General features: G+C 38.4%; 1 protein-coding gene across 1 annotated transcript in view; it reads right to left on the bottom strand.

The window, feature by feature from the left end:
• The window catches only part of M1AP (meiosis 1 associated protein), a 58,337-nt gene extending 39,749 nt beyond the window's left edge, over positions 1–18,588 (bottom strand). Inside the window, exon 1 of the mRNA XM_065891387.1 lies at positions 18,349–18,588. Within this exon, the coding sequence (XP_065747459.1) occupies positions 18,349–18,588 (240 nt within the window). The remainder of the gene's footprint in view (positions 1–18,348) is intronic.
• Between the last annotated feature and the right edge of the window lie 371 nt (positions 18,589–18,959).

The following is an 18,959-nucleotide window of genomic DNA, read 5'->3' as shown; positions in this document are numbered from 1 at the left end:
GAAATTAATATTATTCATTTTTCTCCTTGAATTCATATTTCCATTTCACTTTTCTCATAGAGTTTTATCATAATGTAATAGAATTTTTTGGTTGGCAGTTTTTTTGTTTTGTTTTTTTTTTCGGTACGCGGGCCTCTCACTGTTGTGGCCTCTCCCGTTGCGGAGCACAGGCTCCGGACTCGCAGGCCTAGCGGCCATGGCTCACGGGCCCAGCCGCTCCGCGGCACGTGGGATCTTCCCGGACCGGGTCACGAACCCACGTCCCCTGTATCGGCAGGCGGACTCTCAACCACTGCGCCACCAGGGAAGCCCTGGTTGTCAGTTTTTTATTGATCATCTTATCATACTTCTCTGTGTCAAAAATATTTACACGTTGTAAGATTTTAAAATTTCCTATGACTATAGGCTCTAATTAATAATCTAGATTGAGCTATTATTAAAATTATTGTTCATATACAATTGATCAAAACAACATATATATTACCTATTTTGATAATTGTTGGCATTAAGCATAAACTTTAATTAAAAATGCATCTCAATGGCATGAGCATGTTGCATTCTTTTTCCAATTAGTTAAGGTATGTGTGAATAAATTACTGATTGAATGGCACCAACATTCAGTATTAATCCTATTCCTATTTTCTAGGAGGTTTCTAGTGCTGAGAACCATCGTCCTGATAAATATAGATGTCAATCAAATTGTCAAACTCATTCTGAGCTATATGCCAAAAATTATATAGGGATATAAATACTAATAAAAATTATTTTAATGATCTATCAGCTGCTACTCAGTTTAGTTTGTTTTTTAAGTTTTTTTTGATGTGGATCATTTTTTAAAGTCTTTATTGAATTTGTTACAGTATTGGTTCTGTTTTTTTTTTGTTGTTGTTTTTTGGCCATGAGGCATGTGGGATCTTAGCTCCCTGACCAGGGATCGAACCTGTACCCCCTGCACTGGAAGGCGAAGTCTTAACCACTGGACCACCAGGGAAGTCCCTCAATTTAGTCTTCCTTCAATTTTGTTAAAATTGGACATCACCTGGTTGCAAAAGTTTTTTTTTTTTTTTTTTTTTTTGCGGTACGCGGGCCTCTCACTGTTGTGGCCTCTCCCGTTGCGGAGCACAGGCTATGGATGCGCAGGCTCAGCGGCCATGGCTCACGGGCCCAGCCGCTCCGCGGCATGTGGGATCTTCCCGGACCGGGGCACGAACCCGTGTCCCCTGCATCGGCAGGCGGACTCTCAACCACTGCGCCACCAGGGAAGCCCTGCAAAAGATTTTTAACCCAATCATAAGTCCTTTACTTTCCTACATTGATGCCAATATTTTGAATTATTCCTCGTTTGGTGCCCCTGCAAGTTTTAAAACCACATGGCAATTCATCACAGTAAAATTCATAGTGGGTGAAAGATTTGTACCTCTCACCTCTTCCTTTTTATTTTGGATTTTCTTTGTGAAATGGAAGAAGGGTAATTGTGAAAGGGATGGTGGGAATGACGAAGTAGCCTGACACTCTCATCATAGGCATAATTAGAGAAATTTTAGAAAAGAATACTAGTGGAAATTGAGGATCTATATATCAATTCTTTAAAATTATATATTCCTGTGTACTCTGGGAAGTCTTATAGCCCTAGTGGTATGTGTATCCCGATTGAAAGAGACTGTTATAGACTATTGATACTTTAGAGATTTAGAAAAAGAAAGGTAAGTGTTGGTGGAAAGGGGGTGAGATGGGGCTGAGAATTGAAAGGGTAAGATTTGTAAAAAGAATACAATATTTTATGTGTTTATGTGTGTGTGTTGGGGGATTGGTAGAGAGGCTGAAAGTTCAATACAAGCATCATGGAGGTTGAAAGTGAATATAATGTGTCAGAGAGGAAGAGGAAATGTGCCTGACAAGAGTAGAGGATGCTTGTTGAAGAGTAGTGGGCATTTTAGTTAAAGAAGTACTAGTCTTGGTTAAGGTTTTAGATCCAAATAGACTTGAGTTCCAAACCTATCTCTTCCTCTTACTGACTATGAGTCCTTAAGCTAAAATGTCTTCAGTTAGAAACAGGGGACAATGGAAATCCTTATCTTACAGACTAACTATTAAATGACTTAGTTCATGCCACACAGTATGTACTCAGTGTTAGCTGTGGTTATTATTTTTTATCACTATCAAACCCTAAAAGCACTTAAATCATTGCTGATTAAACAGAAGGGGGTTGTATTGACTTAATGGCCCTATTCTACAACTGACAAAAATAAGTGGAAAAAAAATAGTATCTATGTAAATGACATAGGTCCATTCAGTCATCCATTTTAAAAAACATTTATTATTATGTGCTTATGATGTACTAGGTACCTAAAAAAAGACATAATTCCCACTTTCTACTAACTTACAAACAAGTGAGATAAATAGCCTCAGAATAGAAAGGGATAAGAGTCACACTAGAATGACATTTTCCAAAGTATGTTGACAAGTTATTGTCTGTCTATCTCACTAGAATATAAGCTCAATATAATAATATACTAAAGGAGGAATCTGATCTATCTCTTCATTGCCAGGTCTGCAGGGCCTAGAACAGTACCTGGAACACAGTTTTATTAAACAAATTATTTTGGAATAAATGGTAAATGGATGCACATATAATAAGTTTTAGGGGGAAGAAAAATATAAGTTAGAAAATATAGGCATTCTCTGTACTGCCTTTGCAACTTTTTGATGAATCTAAAATTATTCAATAATGATAAATTTATTGAAAAAATAAACTAGGAAAATAGTAGGAAAAAAAGGATACTATCTTCTGGTAGGGAAGGCCTTTGGAAACATGACAACAAAGGTAGGAAACCATAAAGGGAAAAATGAAGAGATCTGACCACATAAAAATTAAAATTTTCTGTTAAGTAAAGGAGAATATGAATAAAGTTAAAGACAAAAAACAAACTGGGTAAATATTTGCAATGTATATGATTAGCATGACATTAATATTCTTAATATGTAAAAAGCACCTACAAATAAACTAGATATCTGAAACACACTCTTCCACCACCTAACAGTATACATACTAGATAAAACACAAATATCTTTTATATGCATAGTTGAATTCATAAGAAATTAAGGGAAATCCCCAGGAACCAAAGTGGAGACAACAGGAAACTACAGTGTGAGATAGGTATAAAAGCCTTGGCTTTACTTGTTGATCTTGGGAACCTAGGGCTTTGTGTTGTAAAGGAGAAGGAGACAAGGCCTTAGGCCCTCATAAGGAGTAGAATTGGAACTGCCATCCTGGCTCAAAGTTAAGACCATTCAAAAGGTTATTTTCTCAGTGAAAATGTGGGCTAGAAAGAATCTACTCACTGGTCAAGTGAGGCGACAATGAAACTTGTTAACTTATGTGAACTCTGAGTAGAAATGAGAAAGAAATCACTGCTGGGACCTAGAAACCATATATCTCCCCTCATGTGGGTTTGGGATTTGTCTTTATCTGCAGGGTCTAGGAAACCCTAATTTAAAAACATAACTTAAAGTGGTCCTGGGTTGATAGCACCTCAGGGCACCTGACTCAAGCAAACATAAATCCTTTCTAGAGGTATACACCCTAAACTCAGGCCTCACAGAATTCTCACACATTAAGATCAGCTTAAGGTAAGTTCATAATCCAAAATTACAAAATCAGTGAGGAAACCAAACATTATGAGAGAGAGTCTGCAGAAACAACAAACAGGAGAATTAGAATACCAACAATTTCAGATATTAGAATTATCAAATATATTTAAGTACCTTTAAGATGTTTAATGAAATAAAAGAGGGATTCAACACCATGAACAAAGAATTAAAAAACTATGAAAAAAGGACCAGAAAGATTTGAACATTACCAGGGTAACTGTACACTGAAGTAAAGGGGATAATCAGACATTTCAGGGTCTACTGGACACTGGCTATGAACTGACACTAATTCTAGGAGATCCCAAACATCATTGTTGCCCACTAGTCAGAGTAGGGGCTTGTGGAGGTCAGGTGATCAACGAAATTTTATATCAGGTCCAGTGGGTCCCCAAATGCAGCCTGTGGCTATTTCCTCAGTTTTAGAAAGCATAACTGGAAGAGACATACCTAACATCTGGCAGAATCCCCACATTAGTTCCCTGACTTGTGGAGTGAGGGCAATTATGGTGGGAAAGGCCAAGTGGAAGCCTCTAGAACTGCCTCTACTTACGAAAATAATAAAAGTAATACTGAATTTCTGGAGGAATTGCAGAAATTAGTGCCACCATCAAGGACTTGAAAGATGCCGGGGTGGTGATTTCTACCACATCCCCATTCAACTTGCCAGTCTGGCCTGTACAGAAGACAGACGGGTCTTGGAGAATGATAGTGGATTATGATAAACTTAACCAGGTGGTGACTCCAACAGCAGTTGCTGTACTAGATATGGTTTCATTGCTTGAGCAAATTAACACATCTCCTGGTACCTTGTATGCAGCTATTGATCTGGCAAATGCCTTTTCTCCACTCCTGCCTACAAGGTCCCACAGAAGCAGTTTGCTTTCAGCTGACAAGGCCAGCAATACACCTTCACTGTCCTACCTCAGGGGCATATCAATTCTCCAGCCCTATGTCATAATTTAGCTCACAGGGATTTTTGACTGCCATTCCCTTCCACAAGCTATCACACTGGCCCATTACATTAATGACATTATGCTGAGTGGACCTAGTGTGCAAGAAGCAGCACCTACTCTAACTTATTGGTAAGACATTTGTACGCCAGAGGGTAGGAAATACATTTGACTAAAATTCAGGGGCCTTCTACCTCAGTGAAATTCCTAGGGGTCCATTGGTATGGGGCATGTGGTGATGCCCCATCTAAGGTGATGAATAAGTTTGCTGCTTTTGGAGTAGAAGAGAGCATCTAAAAGTCAAACTGCTTTTTATACAGATGTTCAACATCTTTCTACTTTTAGCTCTACCTTCATTCTTACCTCCAGAAGTACTTGATTTTACCAATTCCCAAGGCTTTTGAGAACTTGGTGGTTTAAAATGCTTTCTTCCTTGGGTTTCCCACTACTGGCTTAAGATTTAGCTCTCTTGGGACTGCTAAGTCAATTATCACTTTTCACCTGTATTATAGTTTCCAAAATTTTGTTGAGATTTTTCTTCTCACATTCAACAAGCATTCAAGATTCAAAGGTTACAAAAAAATATGTAGAAAAAGTCACCTTCCTACTCTTGTTCTTTAGCTAACCAGTACTTTACTGGAGGCAATCAATATTACTAGCTTATTGGGTATCTTTCCAGAGATATTTCTTTACATGGAAGAAAATATAAATGATAAACTTGATCTTTCTTCTTACCAAAATAGAAGAGATTATGATACTCTTTCGTATCTTGATTTTGTTGCAGAGTAAATTTGGGTAATCATTACATTCAATATATAAAAAGTGTCTTAATTTTTATGGCTACATAGTATTCCATTAATGGATGGACCATAACTTTATTTAACCAATTCCCTATTAATTAACATTAGGTTGTTTCCAATCTTTTGCTACTTCAAACAATGCTGAAATAAATAATCTTGTAGTCAAATCATTTTTGCACATATGAAAACATATCTGTAGAATAAGTTTCTAAAAACAGACTTGTGAGACTTCCCTGGTGGTCCAGTAGTTAAGACTCTGTGCTCCCAATGCAGGGGGCCCGGGTTCGATCCCTGGTTGGGGAACTAAGATCCCACATACTGCAACTAAGCCCATGCACTCTAGAGCCCATGCGCCACAACTCGAGAAGCCCACGTGCAGCCATGAAGATCCAGTGCAGCCAAAACAAAACAAAACCTATTAAAAACAGACTTGCTAGGTTAAAGGGTATGTAAATGGTGATACCAAATTGCCCACTATAGAAATTGTGTTAAAATATATGCCCATAAATGGCATATAAGGGTGTCTGCTTCTTTATATCCTCATAAACAGTATGTCATTAAACTTAAAAAAAAATCTTTGCCAGCCAAATAAGTGAAAAATAATAGCATCTCAATGTAGTTTTAACTTGCATTTCTTTTATAAGTGAGACTGAACATATTCAATGTTTCAGCATCATGTGTATTTCCTTTAATGAAAACTGTATATATAATTTCTCACTATTGATTGTTGGTCATAATCATTATTGATTTTAAGGAAATCTTTATGCAGTTAGGGAAATTAACTCTATGTGATATAGAAGCAAATATTTTTCCTCATATTGTCAGTTGTCTTTATTTTATTTTATTTTATTTTTGTGGTACCCGGGCGTTTCACTGTTGTGGCCCCTCCCGTCGTGGAGCACAGGCTCTGGACGTGCAGGCTCAGCGGCCACGGCTCACGGGGCCTAGCTGCTCCGCGGCATGTGGGATCTTCCCGGACTGGGGCACGAACCTGTGTCTCCTGCATCGGCAGGCAGACTCTCAACCACTGCGCCACCAGGGAAGCCCTGTCAGTTGTCTTTAGATTTTACACACAGTATTTTTTTTTTTTTGGCCAAGTGTATATTTTCTATTTTCTATATTTATTCAGCTGAATTTATTAATCTTTTATTTTTGGAATTTTGGGTTTTGTGTTATGATTAGAAAGGCCTTTCTTACTGTTACATTTTCCCCCATGGTCTGTATGTTAATTGTTGATTTATTGCCTCTCAGCTCAAAATTCACCCTTCAGTATATCTCTGCAATAATGGACAGAATTCTACTTTAAGCCTTTCTCCTTTACAGTAATCATGATGTTAAGTTTTCTGAGTAGAGTGTACTGGAGGGACATTGCAGGAGGAATGTGCACTCCTGCTGAAACCAGTGGGGTATGAAGTTACCTGGTAGTACTCCACCCACATGCCCAGAACTTGCTGGCCCTTGGTGTTATGGACTGAATGTTTGTGTCCCCTTAAAATTCATAAATTGAAGCCCTAACTCCCAATGTGATGGTATTTAGAGGCAAGGCCTCTGGGACGTAATTAAGTTTAGATGAGGTCATAAGAGTGGGGCCTCCATGATGGGATTGATGCTCTTAGAAGAGGAATAGACACCAGAGCTCTCTCTTCATGTACATGCACTGAGGAAAGGCCATGTGAGCACACAGCAAGAAAGCTGCCGTCTGCAAGATGGAAGAGGACTCTTACCAGAGCCTGACCAGGCTGGCACCCTGATCTTGGACTTTCAGCCTTCTAAACCTTGAGAAAATAAATGTCTATTGTTTAAACCAGCCAGTCATAGCCCGAGCTGACTAAGACACTGGGAACTTCTCAGCCCTAACCTGATCACCTGTCAGCTGTCCACTCAGCATGGACACTGCATGCTTCAGGCCTCCTGCCTGCACTGATGCCTGATTCCCTTTGCTCACCTGTCCCTCCCCTCAGAAGTTTTGTCTCCTGTGGTCCTCCGAATGCTGCTGTTCTTCCAATACGGACACTGCTTACACCAGGCCTCCTGCCCACATTGGCTTCTCCACTCTCTGCATGCCTACGCATCAGCCACTGTGCCTACACCTGGAGGGTTGCTTCCTGCTTTCCCAGTAGCCATGGATCAGCTCTGGCTTGAGCAAACCAGTGAACTTCTTTGCATCCAGTGAGCTGCAACCATATATTCTCCAACTGGGTCTAAACCCCAGCCTTGGGAAAGGGGTCCCCTTTCCAAATTTGTCGTTCTTTGAGATCTCTCCCTCAGCCCTAGGGTACCACAAAAAGCTCTCTTATATCTTATAATTGCTATATTACCATAGCTTAATATGTTAAACTATGATAAAATACTCTATATACTTTTTCCTTGTTTAAATCACTGTGTGGTTTCCATTTCCTGATTGGACCCAGACTGATACAGTCTGTTCTAGCACTTAGATATTTTCAATTTTTACATTTAAATCTTTGATCCATCTGCAACTACTGAGCCTGTGCTCTAGGGCCTGCAAGCCACAACTACTGAAGCCTGAACGCCTAGAGCCCATGCTCCGCGACAAGAGAAGCCACCACAATGAGAAGACCGTGCACCACAACAAAGAGTAGCCCCCACTCTCTGCAACTACAGAAAGCCAGCGCGCAGCAACGAAGACCCAACGCAGCCAAAAATAAATAAATAAATAAATTTATTAAAAACAAATTTTTTTTTGGAATTTATACTGGTGTAAGCTGTGTGTATGACTCTAACTTAATTTCTTCCCACATGGCTATCTAGTTTGTTGAATAATTTTTCCAACTAATATTAAATAGCATCATTATTATACACTAAATCCCCCCATGTATTTGGGTCTATTTCTGGACTTTAAATTGTATTCTATTGCTCTGTTTTTTCAATTTCCAGTATCATACTGTGAATATCTGTTTAATATTTGAGAGGAAGAGTCTCTAGCTATTCTTGTTTGTTTTTTGTTTCTAATTTTAACTTTATTATCAAGATGTCTAGTTCTTCTGTTAGAAATTTTACAGGGAATTGCATTACATTTAAAGATTAATTTAGAGATAACTGACATCTTTCTGGTCTGAGTCCTCTCAAGAACTAATGATGTTTCATTTGTTCAAGTCTTCTTTTGTGTTTCTCAATAGCATTTTAATTCATATAAATCTTGCAAATTTATTATTATTTTCATTCATAAGCATTTATTTGATCATTTTGGTTATTGTGATGAGAACTTTTCTGCCATTTTAACTTCTGGTTTGTTGTTCTGGAATAATATAAAGAGTACTTATTATTATTTTTTTAAAAATAAATTTATTTATTTTATTTATTTATTTTTGGCTGTGCCTGGTCTTCGTAGCTGCGCGGTCTTTCTCTAGTTGCGGCATGCAGGGGCTATACTCTTCGTTGTGGTGCACGATCTTCTTATTGCAGTGGCTTCTCTTGTTGCAGAACATGTGCTCTAGGCACACGAGCTTCAGTAGTTGTGGCACGTGGGCTCAGTAGTTGTGGCTCATGGGCTCTAGGTGCGCAGGCTCAGTAGTTGTGGCACACGGGCTTAGTTGCTCCGCGGCGTGGGATCTTCCTGGACCAGGGCTCGAACCCTTGTCCCCTACATTGGCAGGCGGATTCTTAACCACTGTGCCACCAGGGAAGCCCTAAAGGGTACTTATATCTGTATTAATATTTGTACCTGACCATTGTCATGAATTCTTTTGTTGTTTTAAGTAATTTTCTAGTCGATTCTTTTGGGTTTTCTAGATATATTACCATTAATCTGCAAATAACGATCATTTTATCTTTTTCTTCCTTATTTCTTTTTTTTTTGGCCATGCCGTGGGGCATGTGGGATCTTAGTTCCCCGGATCAGACCCGCGCCCCCCTGCAGCAGAAGCGCAGTGTTTTTTAACTACTGGACCACCAGGGAAGTCCCTCCTTTCCTTGTTCCTATATTCTAACTTCTTTTTTAATGTGTGCAATTATATCAGTGAAAATCTCTAAAATACTGTTAGATAACAGTGATGATAGTAAACTTACTTGTCTTGCACAGGAATATATTCAGTGTCTTTTCATTAAGTAAGATCTGGTTTTTTACTTGTCATAGACATACACTATGGGAATAGCCACCTGTTCCTAATTTTTAAAGTTTATTTAAAAGAAGATTGGATGTTGCACTTTATTAAACACCATTTTTTAAGTATGTATGGAGGGGCTTCCCTGGTGGCGCAGTGGTTGAGAGTTCGCCTGCCGACGCAGGGGACACCGGTTCATGCCCTGGTCTGGGAAGATCCCAAATGCCGCGGAGCGGCAGGGCCCGTAAGCCATGGCCGCTGAGCCTGCGCGTCTGGAGCCTGTGCTCCGCAGCGGGAGAGCACACAACCGTAAGAGGCCCGCGTACCGCAAAAAAAAAAAAAAGTATGTATGGAAATAAACACGATCATATTTTTCTTAGATATATTAACATAGTAAACTATATTAATAGATTTCAATACTGCACCATTTCTGCATTCCTGTAGATGATTTTTAAAATATGAGCTGGATCCTATTGCTAATACTTTATTTGGGATGTTTAATAGACAGTTATAAGTGAGACTGGTCTGTAGTTTTTCTTTCTGTGTAATGTTTGCTGGATTTTAGGATCAATATTACATTATCTTCACAAAAAGAATTTGGAAGGATTTTTTTTTTCTTTCTGTGGTATAAAATGGTTAAAAAACGTTAACAATCTTCTTTAAAAGTTTGGTATTATTCCCCTGCAAAACCATTTGGTTCCAGTACTTTATTTTGGGGGAAGGTAGTTCTTTCATAACTTTCCCTATTCCTTTTATGGGAAATGGCAGGTTTCTATCTCTTCTGAATTCACTTTCGGTAATTATATTTTCATGGAGAATTATGCATTTCACACAAGTGTGGTTACTTTCTCCTTATCTTATTTTGGGTATATGTGCCTTTTCCCCCTGCCCTTTTCCAAAAACTAAGTTAACTAATGGCTGATTTATTTCCTATTTTTTCCCCAAAGAACAAATTTGGATTTATTCATTTGTTCTACCATTTTCTATTTTCATATTCATTACTGTTTGTTTTTATCTTTATTATTTCCTTCCTTTAGCTTTCCTTAAGCTTGTTTTTTCTTTTCTTCTTGAGTTGCTTGCTTCATTTATTTTCAGTTTTCCTGGTTTACTAATATAATTTAAAATAATGAAATTTATATAGTTTAAAGATATGAATTTTTCTCAGCATTAACTTTTTTTATATCACATAGGTTCTAATATGTAGTGTTTCATTACTATTATTTTCTAGATATACTGCAATTTTTGCCTAATTTCCTCTTTGATTCAAAAGCTATTAAACAGCTTAAAAATTTCCAGGTGGTAGTAACTTTTTGTTCTGTATTTGCTATTTATTTCTAGTTTTATTGCATTGTATTCAGAGAATGTTGACTGATCTACTTGTACTTTTTGTAATTCATCAAAGTTTTGGGGTTTGTGGCTTAACATATGGTCAACTTTTGTGACTATTCCATGAGCACTTCAGGAAGGTGCAGATTTCTTTCATACATATAATTATATTTCTTTAAAAAATGTTGATACTATGTTATTTGGTACACTGGTATTCAAAACTGATATATTTTCAATAGACTGTCCCTCCAACGAGCTCTCTTACTGAATATATTTCTTATACTCCTCTTGATAATTCTCTACCCTTCTCTGCTTTGCGTCCTAGCATTAAAGTGCCATTCTTAGACGTGTTTAGTGATTTTTGCTCTAAATTCAATGATGTTTGATATTAAAATCATGCTTTTTGTTTTTTTATTACGGGGGTGCACTTGCCTAGTATACCTTTGCCCTTCCTTTTATTTTCAACCTTTCTGAATCACTTTGTTGTAGTCTCCTGAATACAGCAGAATTTTGTTCTGCAATCAAATCTGTTTTTAAAGTACTTTAATAGGTAAGTTTAGTTATTTTTAGTTATATTATTTTAAGGTATACACTGTTTTCATAGCTTTTGAAAAATCACTACACTGTGTAAATTTGTTTGCTCTATTATGTTTTCCTTGTCATAATTAGAAAGGTTTGTATTTGTTTTAGGGGTTATCTTTATAATTCCATGTTTATATAATTCCCCTAAGTTATTTCTTTAACAATATCCATTAATGAGAGATGAAAATCTCCACTATACAATAATAAAATTTGAATATTTCCTTTTCTTACTCTCCCCACCCTCCTGCAGCACTCAATTACAGTTTATTATCTTTCTTTCTTTTTTTTTTTTTTTTTTTTGTGGTACGTGGGCCTCTCACTGCTGTGGCCTCTCCCGTTGCGGAGCACAGGCCCCGGACGCGCAGGCTCAGCGGCCATGGCTCACGGGCCCAGCCGCTCCGCGGCATGTGGGATCTTCCTGGACCGGGGCACGAACCGTGTCCCCTGCATCGGCAGGCGGACTCTCAACCACTGTGCCACCAGGGAAGCCCAATATATTCTTATTATTTGCCACTTTTAAATGATTCTATTGAAGGTCAGCTAGTAAGGATAAGAAAATAAATGTAATAGGCAAATTAGACCACTACTGGTCCTCAAATACCATTGTAGATCACATATGATTTAAATAACTTCTTTGTTCTCATGAAAAGGTAAAAGAATTGGTAAAATCTTCACAGTAATGGAATTTTTCTGAAACTCTGCTTTGAGAGATTAATCATTTTGGTCAAATTTATTTATATTAAGGGCACAATAGATATAAAAGGAATTCTAATATTTTAATTATAATTCCTTTGTCAAGATTTCTCATAAAAAGTTCAGAATTATTTTATTATACTCATAAATTAAATATGAGGAGATAAATTGAGGTGTTCAACTTAGGCAAGATTTCCTACTTGCTGTCTTCCTCCACTTACATTTTGAGCTAACTCTGCAGATAGAAAATGTCAGATACTTATATAGGTCAGAGAAAATGGATTTAAGGTAATATTTTATTTCTTTAAACAAAGATTGGACTGTTCTATACATAAGGTAATGGCATTGTTTCAGTGATTTTCTTGAGCTTTTGACCATGGTTGAACTTACTGTTCGTTTGGATGGAAATTCTGGCTTGCAATTTTTCCTGAGTTACCAGAGGTTGTTTTTAGTCTAGAACTGTCTGTCTTTCCTAATGGAGTGAATAAGGGATCAGGGATTCACGTAAGGCCAGATGTACTGAGGAGTACCAGAGGCATAGAACATAGTCAATTGAAGAAGGAAATGAAATCCTTTTACTTTTGTTTGGGATATGAGCTCATCTCCCCAAAAGCCTCCTATGCTGAATATCTTCATTTGCCCTTCCAGATCACTCTCAACTTTTCTTTACCCCTATTGCCTGACAGAAGATAGATATCACAGCCAAATGTGGTCATGGGATAGACATGCACAAGGAAAATGGCACAGTAGAGGAACATACTTGCTATATGGCTGTAAACATCACTATCACTTTCACTCTGTCCTCAGTGTACTTGTATGAAACTCCAGTTTTATAGAGTGAGAGTTATACATTTTGTTTATCCATTGACCAGTTAACAGACATTTGCAGCTCTGTTGTTTAGTGGGGACACATTTAAGATTGCTGTCTTTTGTTGGATTGACTTTTTTTTTCTTTTGGAATTTAAAAAAAAATTATATTGGATATACAACGTTGTGTTAGTTTCAGGTGTACAGCAAAGTGATTCAGATACATATATATGTATACACACATATACATATTCTTTTTCAGATTCTTTTCCATTATAGCTTATTACAAGATATTGAATGTAGTTCCCTGTGCTATACAGTAGGCCCTTGTTGTTTATCTATTGTATATATAGTAGTGTGTATCTGTTAACCCCAAACTCCTAATTTATCCCTCCTCCCTTTCCCCCTTTGGTAACCATAAGTTTGTGTTCTCTGTCTGTGGGTCTGTTTCTGTTTTGCAAATTCATTTTGTATCATTTTTTTTAGATTCTACACGTAAGTGATATCATATGGTATTTGTCTTTGTCTGACTTACTTCACACAGAATGATAATCTCTAGGTCCATTCATGTTGCTGCAAATGGCACTATTTCATTCTTTTTTATGGCTGAGTAAAATTGTATATATATACCACATCTTCTTTATCCATTCATCTGTCGATGGACACTTAGGTTGCTTCCATGTCTTGGCTATTGTAAACAGTGCTGCTATGAACACTGGGGTGCATGTATCTTTTCAAATTAGGGTTTCCCCCAGATATATATGCCCAGGAATGGGATAGCTGGATCAAATGGTAACTCTTAGTTTTTTAAGGAACCCCCATACTATTCTCTATAGTGGCTGTACCAATTTACATTCCCACCAACAGTGCAGGAGGTTCCCTTTTCTCCACAGCCTCTCCAGCATTTATTATTTGTAGACTTTTTTTGATGGCCATTCTGACTGGTGTGAGGTGATACCTCATTGCAGTTATTTGCATTTCTCTAATAATTAGCAGTGTTGAGCATCTTTTCATGTGCCTGTTGGCCATCTGTATTTCTTCTTTGGAGAAATGTCTCTTTAAGTCTTCTGCCTAGTTTTTTGATTGGGTTGTTTGCTTTTGTTGTCATCAAGTTGTATGAGCTGTTCGTATGTTTTGGAAATTAAGCCCTTGTTGGTCGCATCATTTGCAAATAGTTTCTCCCATTCTGTAGATTGTCTTTTCATTTTGTTTATGGTTTCTTAGTTTGATTAGGTCCCATTTGTTTATTTTTGCTTTTATTTCTTTTGCCTTGGGAGACTGACCTAAGGAAACATGGCTACAATTTAGGTCAGAGAATATTTTGCCTATGTTCTTTTCTAGAAGTTTTATGCTGTCATGCTTTATATTTAAGTCTTTAAGCCATTTTGAGTTTATTTTTATGTATGGCATAAGGGAGTGCTCTAACTTCACTGATTTACATGTTGCTGTCCAGCTTTTCCAATACCACTTGCTGAAGAGACTGTCTTCTCCATTGTATATTCTTGCTTCCTTTGTTGAAGATTAATTGACTGTAGGTGTGTGGGCTTACTCCTTGGCTCTCTATTCTGTTCCATTGACCTGTATGTCTATTTTTGTGCCAATATCACAGTTTTTTTTTTTTTTTTTTTTGTGGCTGCACCACATGGCATGCAGGATCTTAGTTCTCTGACCAGGGATTGAACCTGTGCCCCCTACAGTGGGAGTGTGGAGTCTTTTTTTTTTTTTTTTTTTTGTTTGTTTGTTTGTTTTTGGCAGTACGCGGGCCTCTCACCGTTGTGGCCTCTCCCATTGCGGAGCACAGGCTCAGCGGCCATGGCTCACGGGCCCAGCCGCTCCGCAGTATGTGGGATCTTCCTGTACTGGGGCACGAACCCGTGTCCCCTGCATCGGCAGGCAGACTCTCAACCACTGCGCCACCAGGGAAGCCCCGGGAGTGTGGAGTCTTAACCACTGGACTGCCAGGGAAGTTCCCAGGCTGTTTTGATTACTGTAGCTTTGTAGTATTGTCTGAAGTCTGGCGGGAGTCAGGGGGGTGGTTATGCCTCTAGCTTTGTTCTTTTTCTTCAGGATTGCTTCGGCAATTCTAGGTCTTTGGGGTTCCATATAAATTTTAGGACTATTTGTTCTTGTTCTGTGACTCTTTTTATCATTATGTCTACTTAATTTGATATATTAATAACGTTTTGATTGTTATCATGGTATATCTTTTTCTGTCCTTTCACTTTCAACGTACTTTTATTGTGTTTGAAGTTAGTTTCCTGTAGATAGGATATACAGGTGGGTCATGCCCCCACCTCTGCCAATCTCTTTTATTTATTTATTTATTTCCACATGGTGCAGCTTGTGGGATCTTATTTCCCCAACCAGGGATCGAACCTGGGCCCCTGTCAGTGGAAACACAGAGTCCTAACCATTGGACCACCAGGGAATTCTTTCTTTTAATTGGTGTATTAAAACCATTTACATTTTAAAAAATAAATTTATTTATTTTATTTATTTATTTTTGGCTGCTTTGGGTCTTCGTTGCTGCATGTGGGCTTTCTCTAGTTGCGGCAAGCGGGGGCTACTCTTCGTTGCACTGCATGGGCTTCTTACTGTGGTGGCTTCTCTTGTTGTGGAGCATGGGCTCCAGGTGCATGGGCTTCAGTAGTTGCAGCATGCAGGCTCAGTAGTTGTGGCTCACGGGCTCTAGAGCTCAGGCTCAGTATTGTGGTGCATGGGCTTAGTTGCTCCATGGCATGTGGGATCTTCCCGGACCAGGGATAGGTGCCACCAGGGAAGCCCATAAAACCATTTACATTTAATGTAATTATTGGTATGTCAGCCTGTTGATTTATTTGTTGCTTTCTGTTTGTTCCCTCAGTTTTTCATTTCTGTGTTTTCTTTTACCTATCTTCCTGTGAGTTAATTGAATACTTTCTTAGAATTTCATTTTGATTTATCTATAGTGTTTCTGGTGTATCTCTTTATATAGATTTTTTAAGTGGTTGTTTTAAGTATTGCATTATACATATACATTCCTATCACAGTATACTGGTGTCAATATTTTACCATTTTGAATGAAGTGTAAAAACCTTAATTTCCTTTAAGTCCTTTTATCCTCCTGATTATAATGTAATTATCCTAAATAGTTCCTCTAAATACACTAGCATTAACAACCATATCAGACAATGTTATAATTTTTGCTTCAACTGTCAAATATAATTTAGAAGACTCTATAGAAACTCTATTATCTTTATTAATATTTTATTCTTTCTACTCTTCTTTCTTCCTTCTGGATATTCCAAGAGTCTTTCTTTTACAATTTCCTTTCTGATTCAAGAACTTCCATTAGCCATTCTGTTAAGGTAGGTCTGTTGGTGACAAATTCGCTTAGTTTTCCTTCATCTGAGAATATCTTGATTTCTGATTCATTCCTTAAGGATATTTTCACTGGATACAGAGTTCTAGGTTAACAGTTCTTTTCTTTCAGCATTTGAAAAATGTGACACTTCCTCTGGCCTTCATGGTTTCTAATGAAAAGAATCTATCATTAATTGATTGTTTCTCCCTTATAGGTAACGTTGTCAGTGTCCCGCTCTCAAGAGTCTTTCTTTGTCTTTAGTTTTTGGAGTTTTGATTATGATGTGCCTTAGAATGGATTTCTTGGTGTTTATTCTGTTTGGGGCTCCACCAGCCTCTTGAATCTTTAGGTTTATAACTTTTGCCAAATTTGGGAAACTTTCAGTGCTTATTTCTTTAAATATTTGTCCAGCTCCACCCTCCTGTCCCTTTCCTCTGGGACCGTGATGACATAAATTTTAGCTCTTTGTTATAGTCTCACAGATCCCTGTGGCTTTGCTAATTTTTTTTTTCAAGTCTCTTTTCTCTCCGTTGCTGAGATTGGGTAATTTCTATTCTGTTTTCAAGTTCCTCTGTCCTCTCCATTTTTCCCATCCATAGTAGATTTTTGTTTCTAAAATTATGGGTATTGCATTTTTCAGCCTAAAATTTCTATTTGGTTTTTATTTATACTTCTATTTCTTTGGTGAGACTTTGTATTTTTCCATTTGAGCAAGCATGTTCATAACTGCTTGTTGGAATATTTTTATGATGGCTGCTTCAAAAGCGTTTTCAGATAATTCTAACACCTGTGTCATCTCAGTGTTGGTGTCTGTTGTCTTCTCATTCAAGTTGGGATTTTCCTGGTTCTTGATAATCATGAGTGATTTTTTTTTTTTTGTATTCTGGACATTTTGGGTATTATGCTGTAAGACTCTGGATCTTGTTTAAATCTTCTGCTTTAGTAGGCCTATTTTGACACTGCACCAATGGGGGAAGTGAAGTTTCCACATAATTACTGTCAGGTTGGGTGTGACTCTATTTGGCCTCTAATTACATCCCAGAAGGGAGGGTGCCTTGTTATCTCTGGGTGGGGGTGCAAGTTCAGGTTCCTCATATGCCCCCCGACTGACACCCTGGGGGTAGGTAAGCTTCATTACCATTAAGCTTTCCACTAGGAAAAATGTCCTAAAAGTCCTGGCTTCCCACTAGGTCTTCACTGACACCATCCTGCCTTGGAGATAAAAAGATGCCTCACTGCCACTTCCCATATGGCCTCCTCTGACACCACCTCAATAGGGAGGGGGAGAGATAGAAACCTTGTTAATGTTGGATAGGTTGGAGGGAGTCCAGGCTCCCACATGGCTTCCATGGACACTATGTGGGAGGAGGTCTTATTTACACCAGGTAGGAATCAAAGTCCTGGCTCTCCATGAGGTCTTTTCTGACTATCCCAACAGCATGGCTGCCTCAGGAAGAGGATTTACTAGAACCTCTGAACTCTTTCTCAGCCCTGAGATTCTGAACTTTGTAAAGGGGAGAAAGTGAAGATCTGAATTTGTTTGAGGAGGAAAAGAGATAGCTGTCTATGTGTGAGAGAGCTTTGTAAAAGCATTGCCCTTAGCCCAGGCTTTGCCTTCTGAAACCCTAGGGGGAGTTTCATCTGAGTCCTATATGGAAGTATAGAGAAAAAATATTTTCATATTTCTGCACAGTTGGGGCTTTCTGAGCAAAAAATCTGGAACCTGGGTTAAAGGAAAAGTCTTAGAAACTTAAAGGGAGATAAGAGTAGCCAGAGACCTCTAAAAAATTTAGAGATTTACTTCCCTGTGTTTACATTTCAAAGAGCAATGAAAGAGGTCAGTTGCTTATATTCCAAAGGACTGTAAATGCCAAATCTTCTCTCTCTCTCTCAGGAGTGGAGGTGGGGGGTAAGATGTGGCCTATATATACTCCCATATTAATAATTTTGGGTTTCCTCTTCTGCAGTACAAATCCCCCATGTGTAGGATGACATCGGGCTCTTTCTGTTGCCTGTGGGGTATTGGGTATGGGGAATGGGCACAGTTATTACTGTAAGAATAAAAACTGTGATCTCTGCTCCAGAAACCTATCTGCTTTCAGGATAAAATGTACAAATACAGATATACTCACCACAAAGGGGAGGATGCACTCGTGCTGATTTTGTACAACGTATAAGCTGAAGAGGGACATGCGGCTGGGGCCCATCAAGCTGCAGGCTAGAGAGAAAAAATTCTGCAGAGCCTCACAGAGGTTGGAGCAGAGGTCAGCCCAGGATGGTAGAGCGATATGCACAATGAGTAGCCTTGGAGGTTGCTGGTAAATCTGCGTGGAATTAGACGGCCCTTTACTAGTAGTTTGCCCATGATACATGGCAGCCAGACCAGGGGTGGAACTGTAGCCACCACTTAGATATTCTCTACACCTATAGGGAAGAAAAGAGAAATCATTGGCTTTCATAAAACTGAAAGTTGAAACAATGAACACAGGTCTAGGGGACTAAGTCCAGACAAGAGTCAAACTAGGTACTAACTCAAGCTTCTCTAAGCTATCCCATCTTAACAGCTGCCAAGGGATCTAGATGTTTGCCTATAATGTAAGGCTGAGAATGCTTAGAGATGTTGAGTGGAACTAATCAAAAAGTCAAACTTCAGTCTCAAAGTAAGCTATCTGCCCTCATGACTTTGTTTCTTTTTTTTTTTTCCTGTATGCGGGCCTCTCACTGTTGTGGCCTCTCCCATTGT

This window comes from Phocoena phocoena, chromosome 14, assembly GCF_963924675.1.
Source record: "Phocoena phocoena chromosome 14, mPhoPho1.1, whole genome shotgun sequence".
Taxonomy (NCBI): domain Eukaryota; kingdom Metazoa; phylum Chordata; class Mammalia; order Artiodactyla; family Phocoenidae; genus Phocoena; species Phocoena phocoena.
This window is presented reverse-complemented; position numbering and strand designations above follow the sequence as displayed.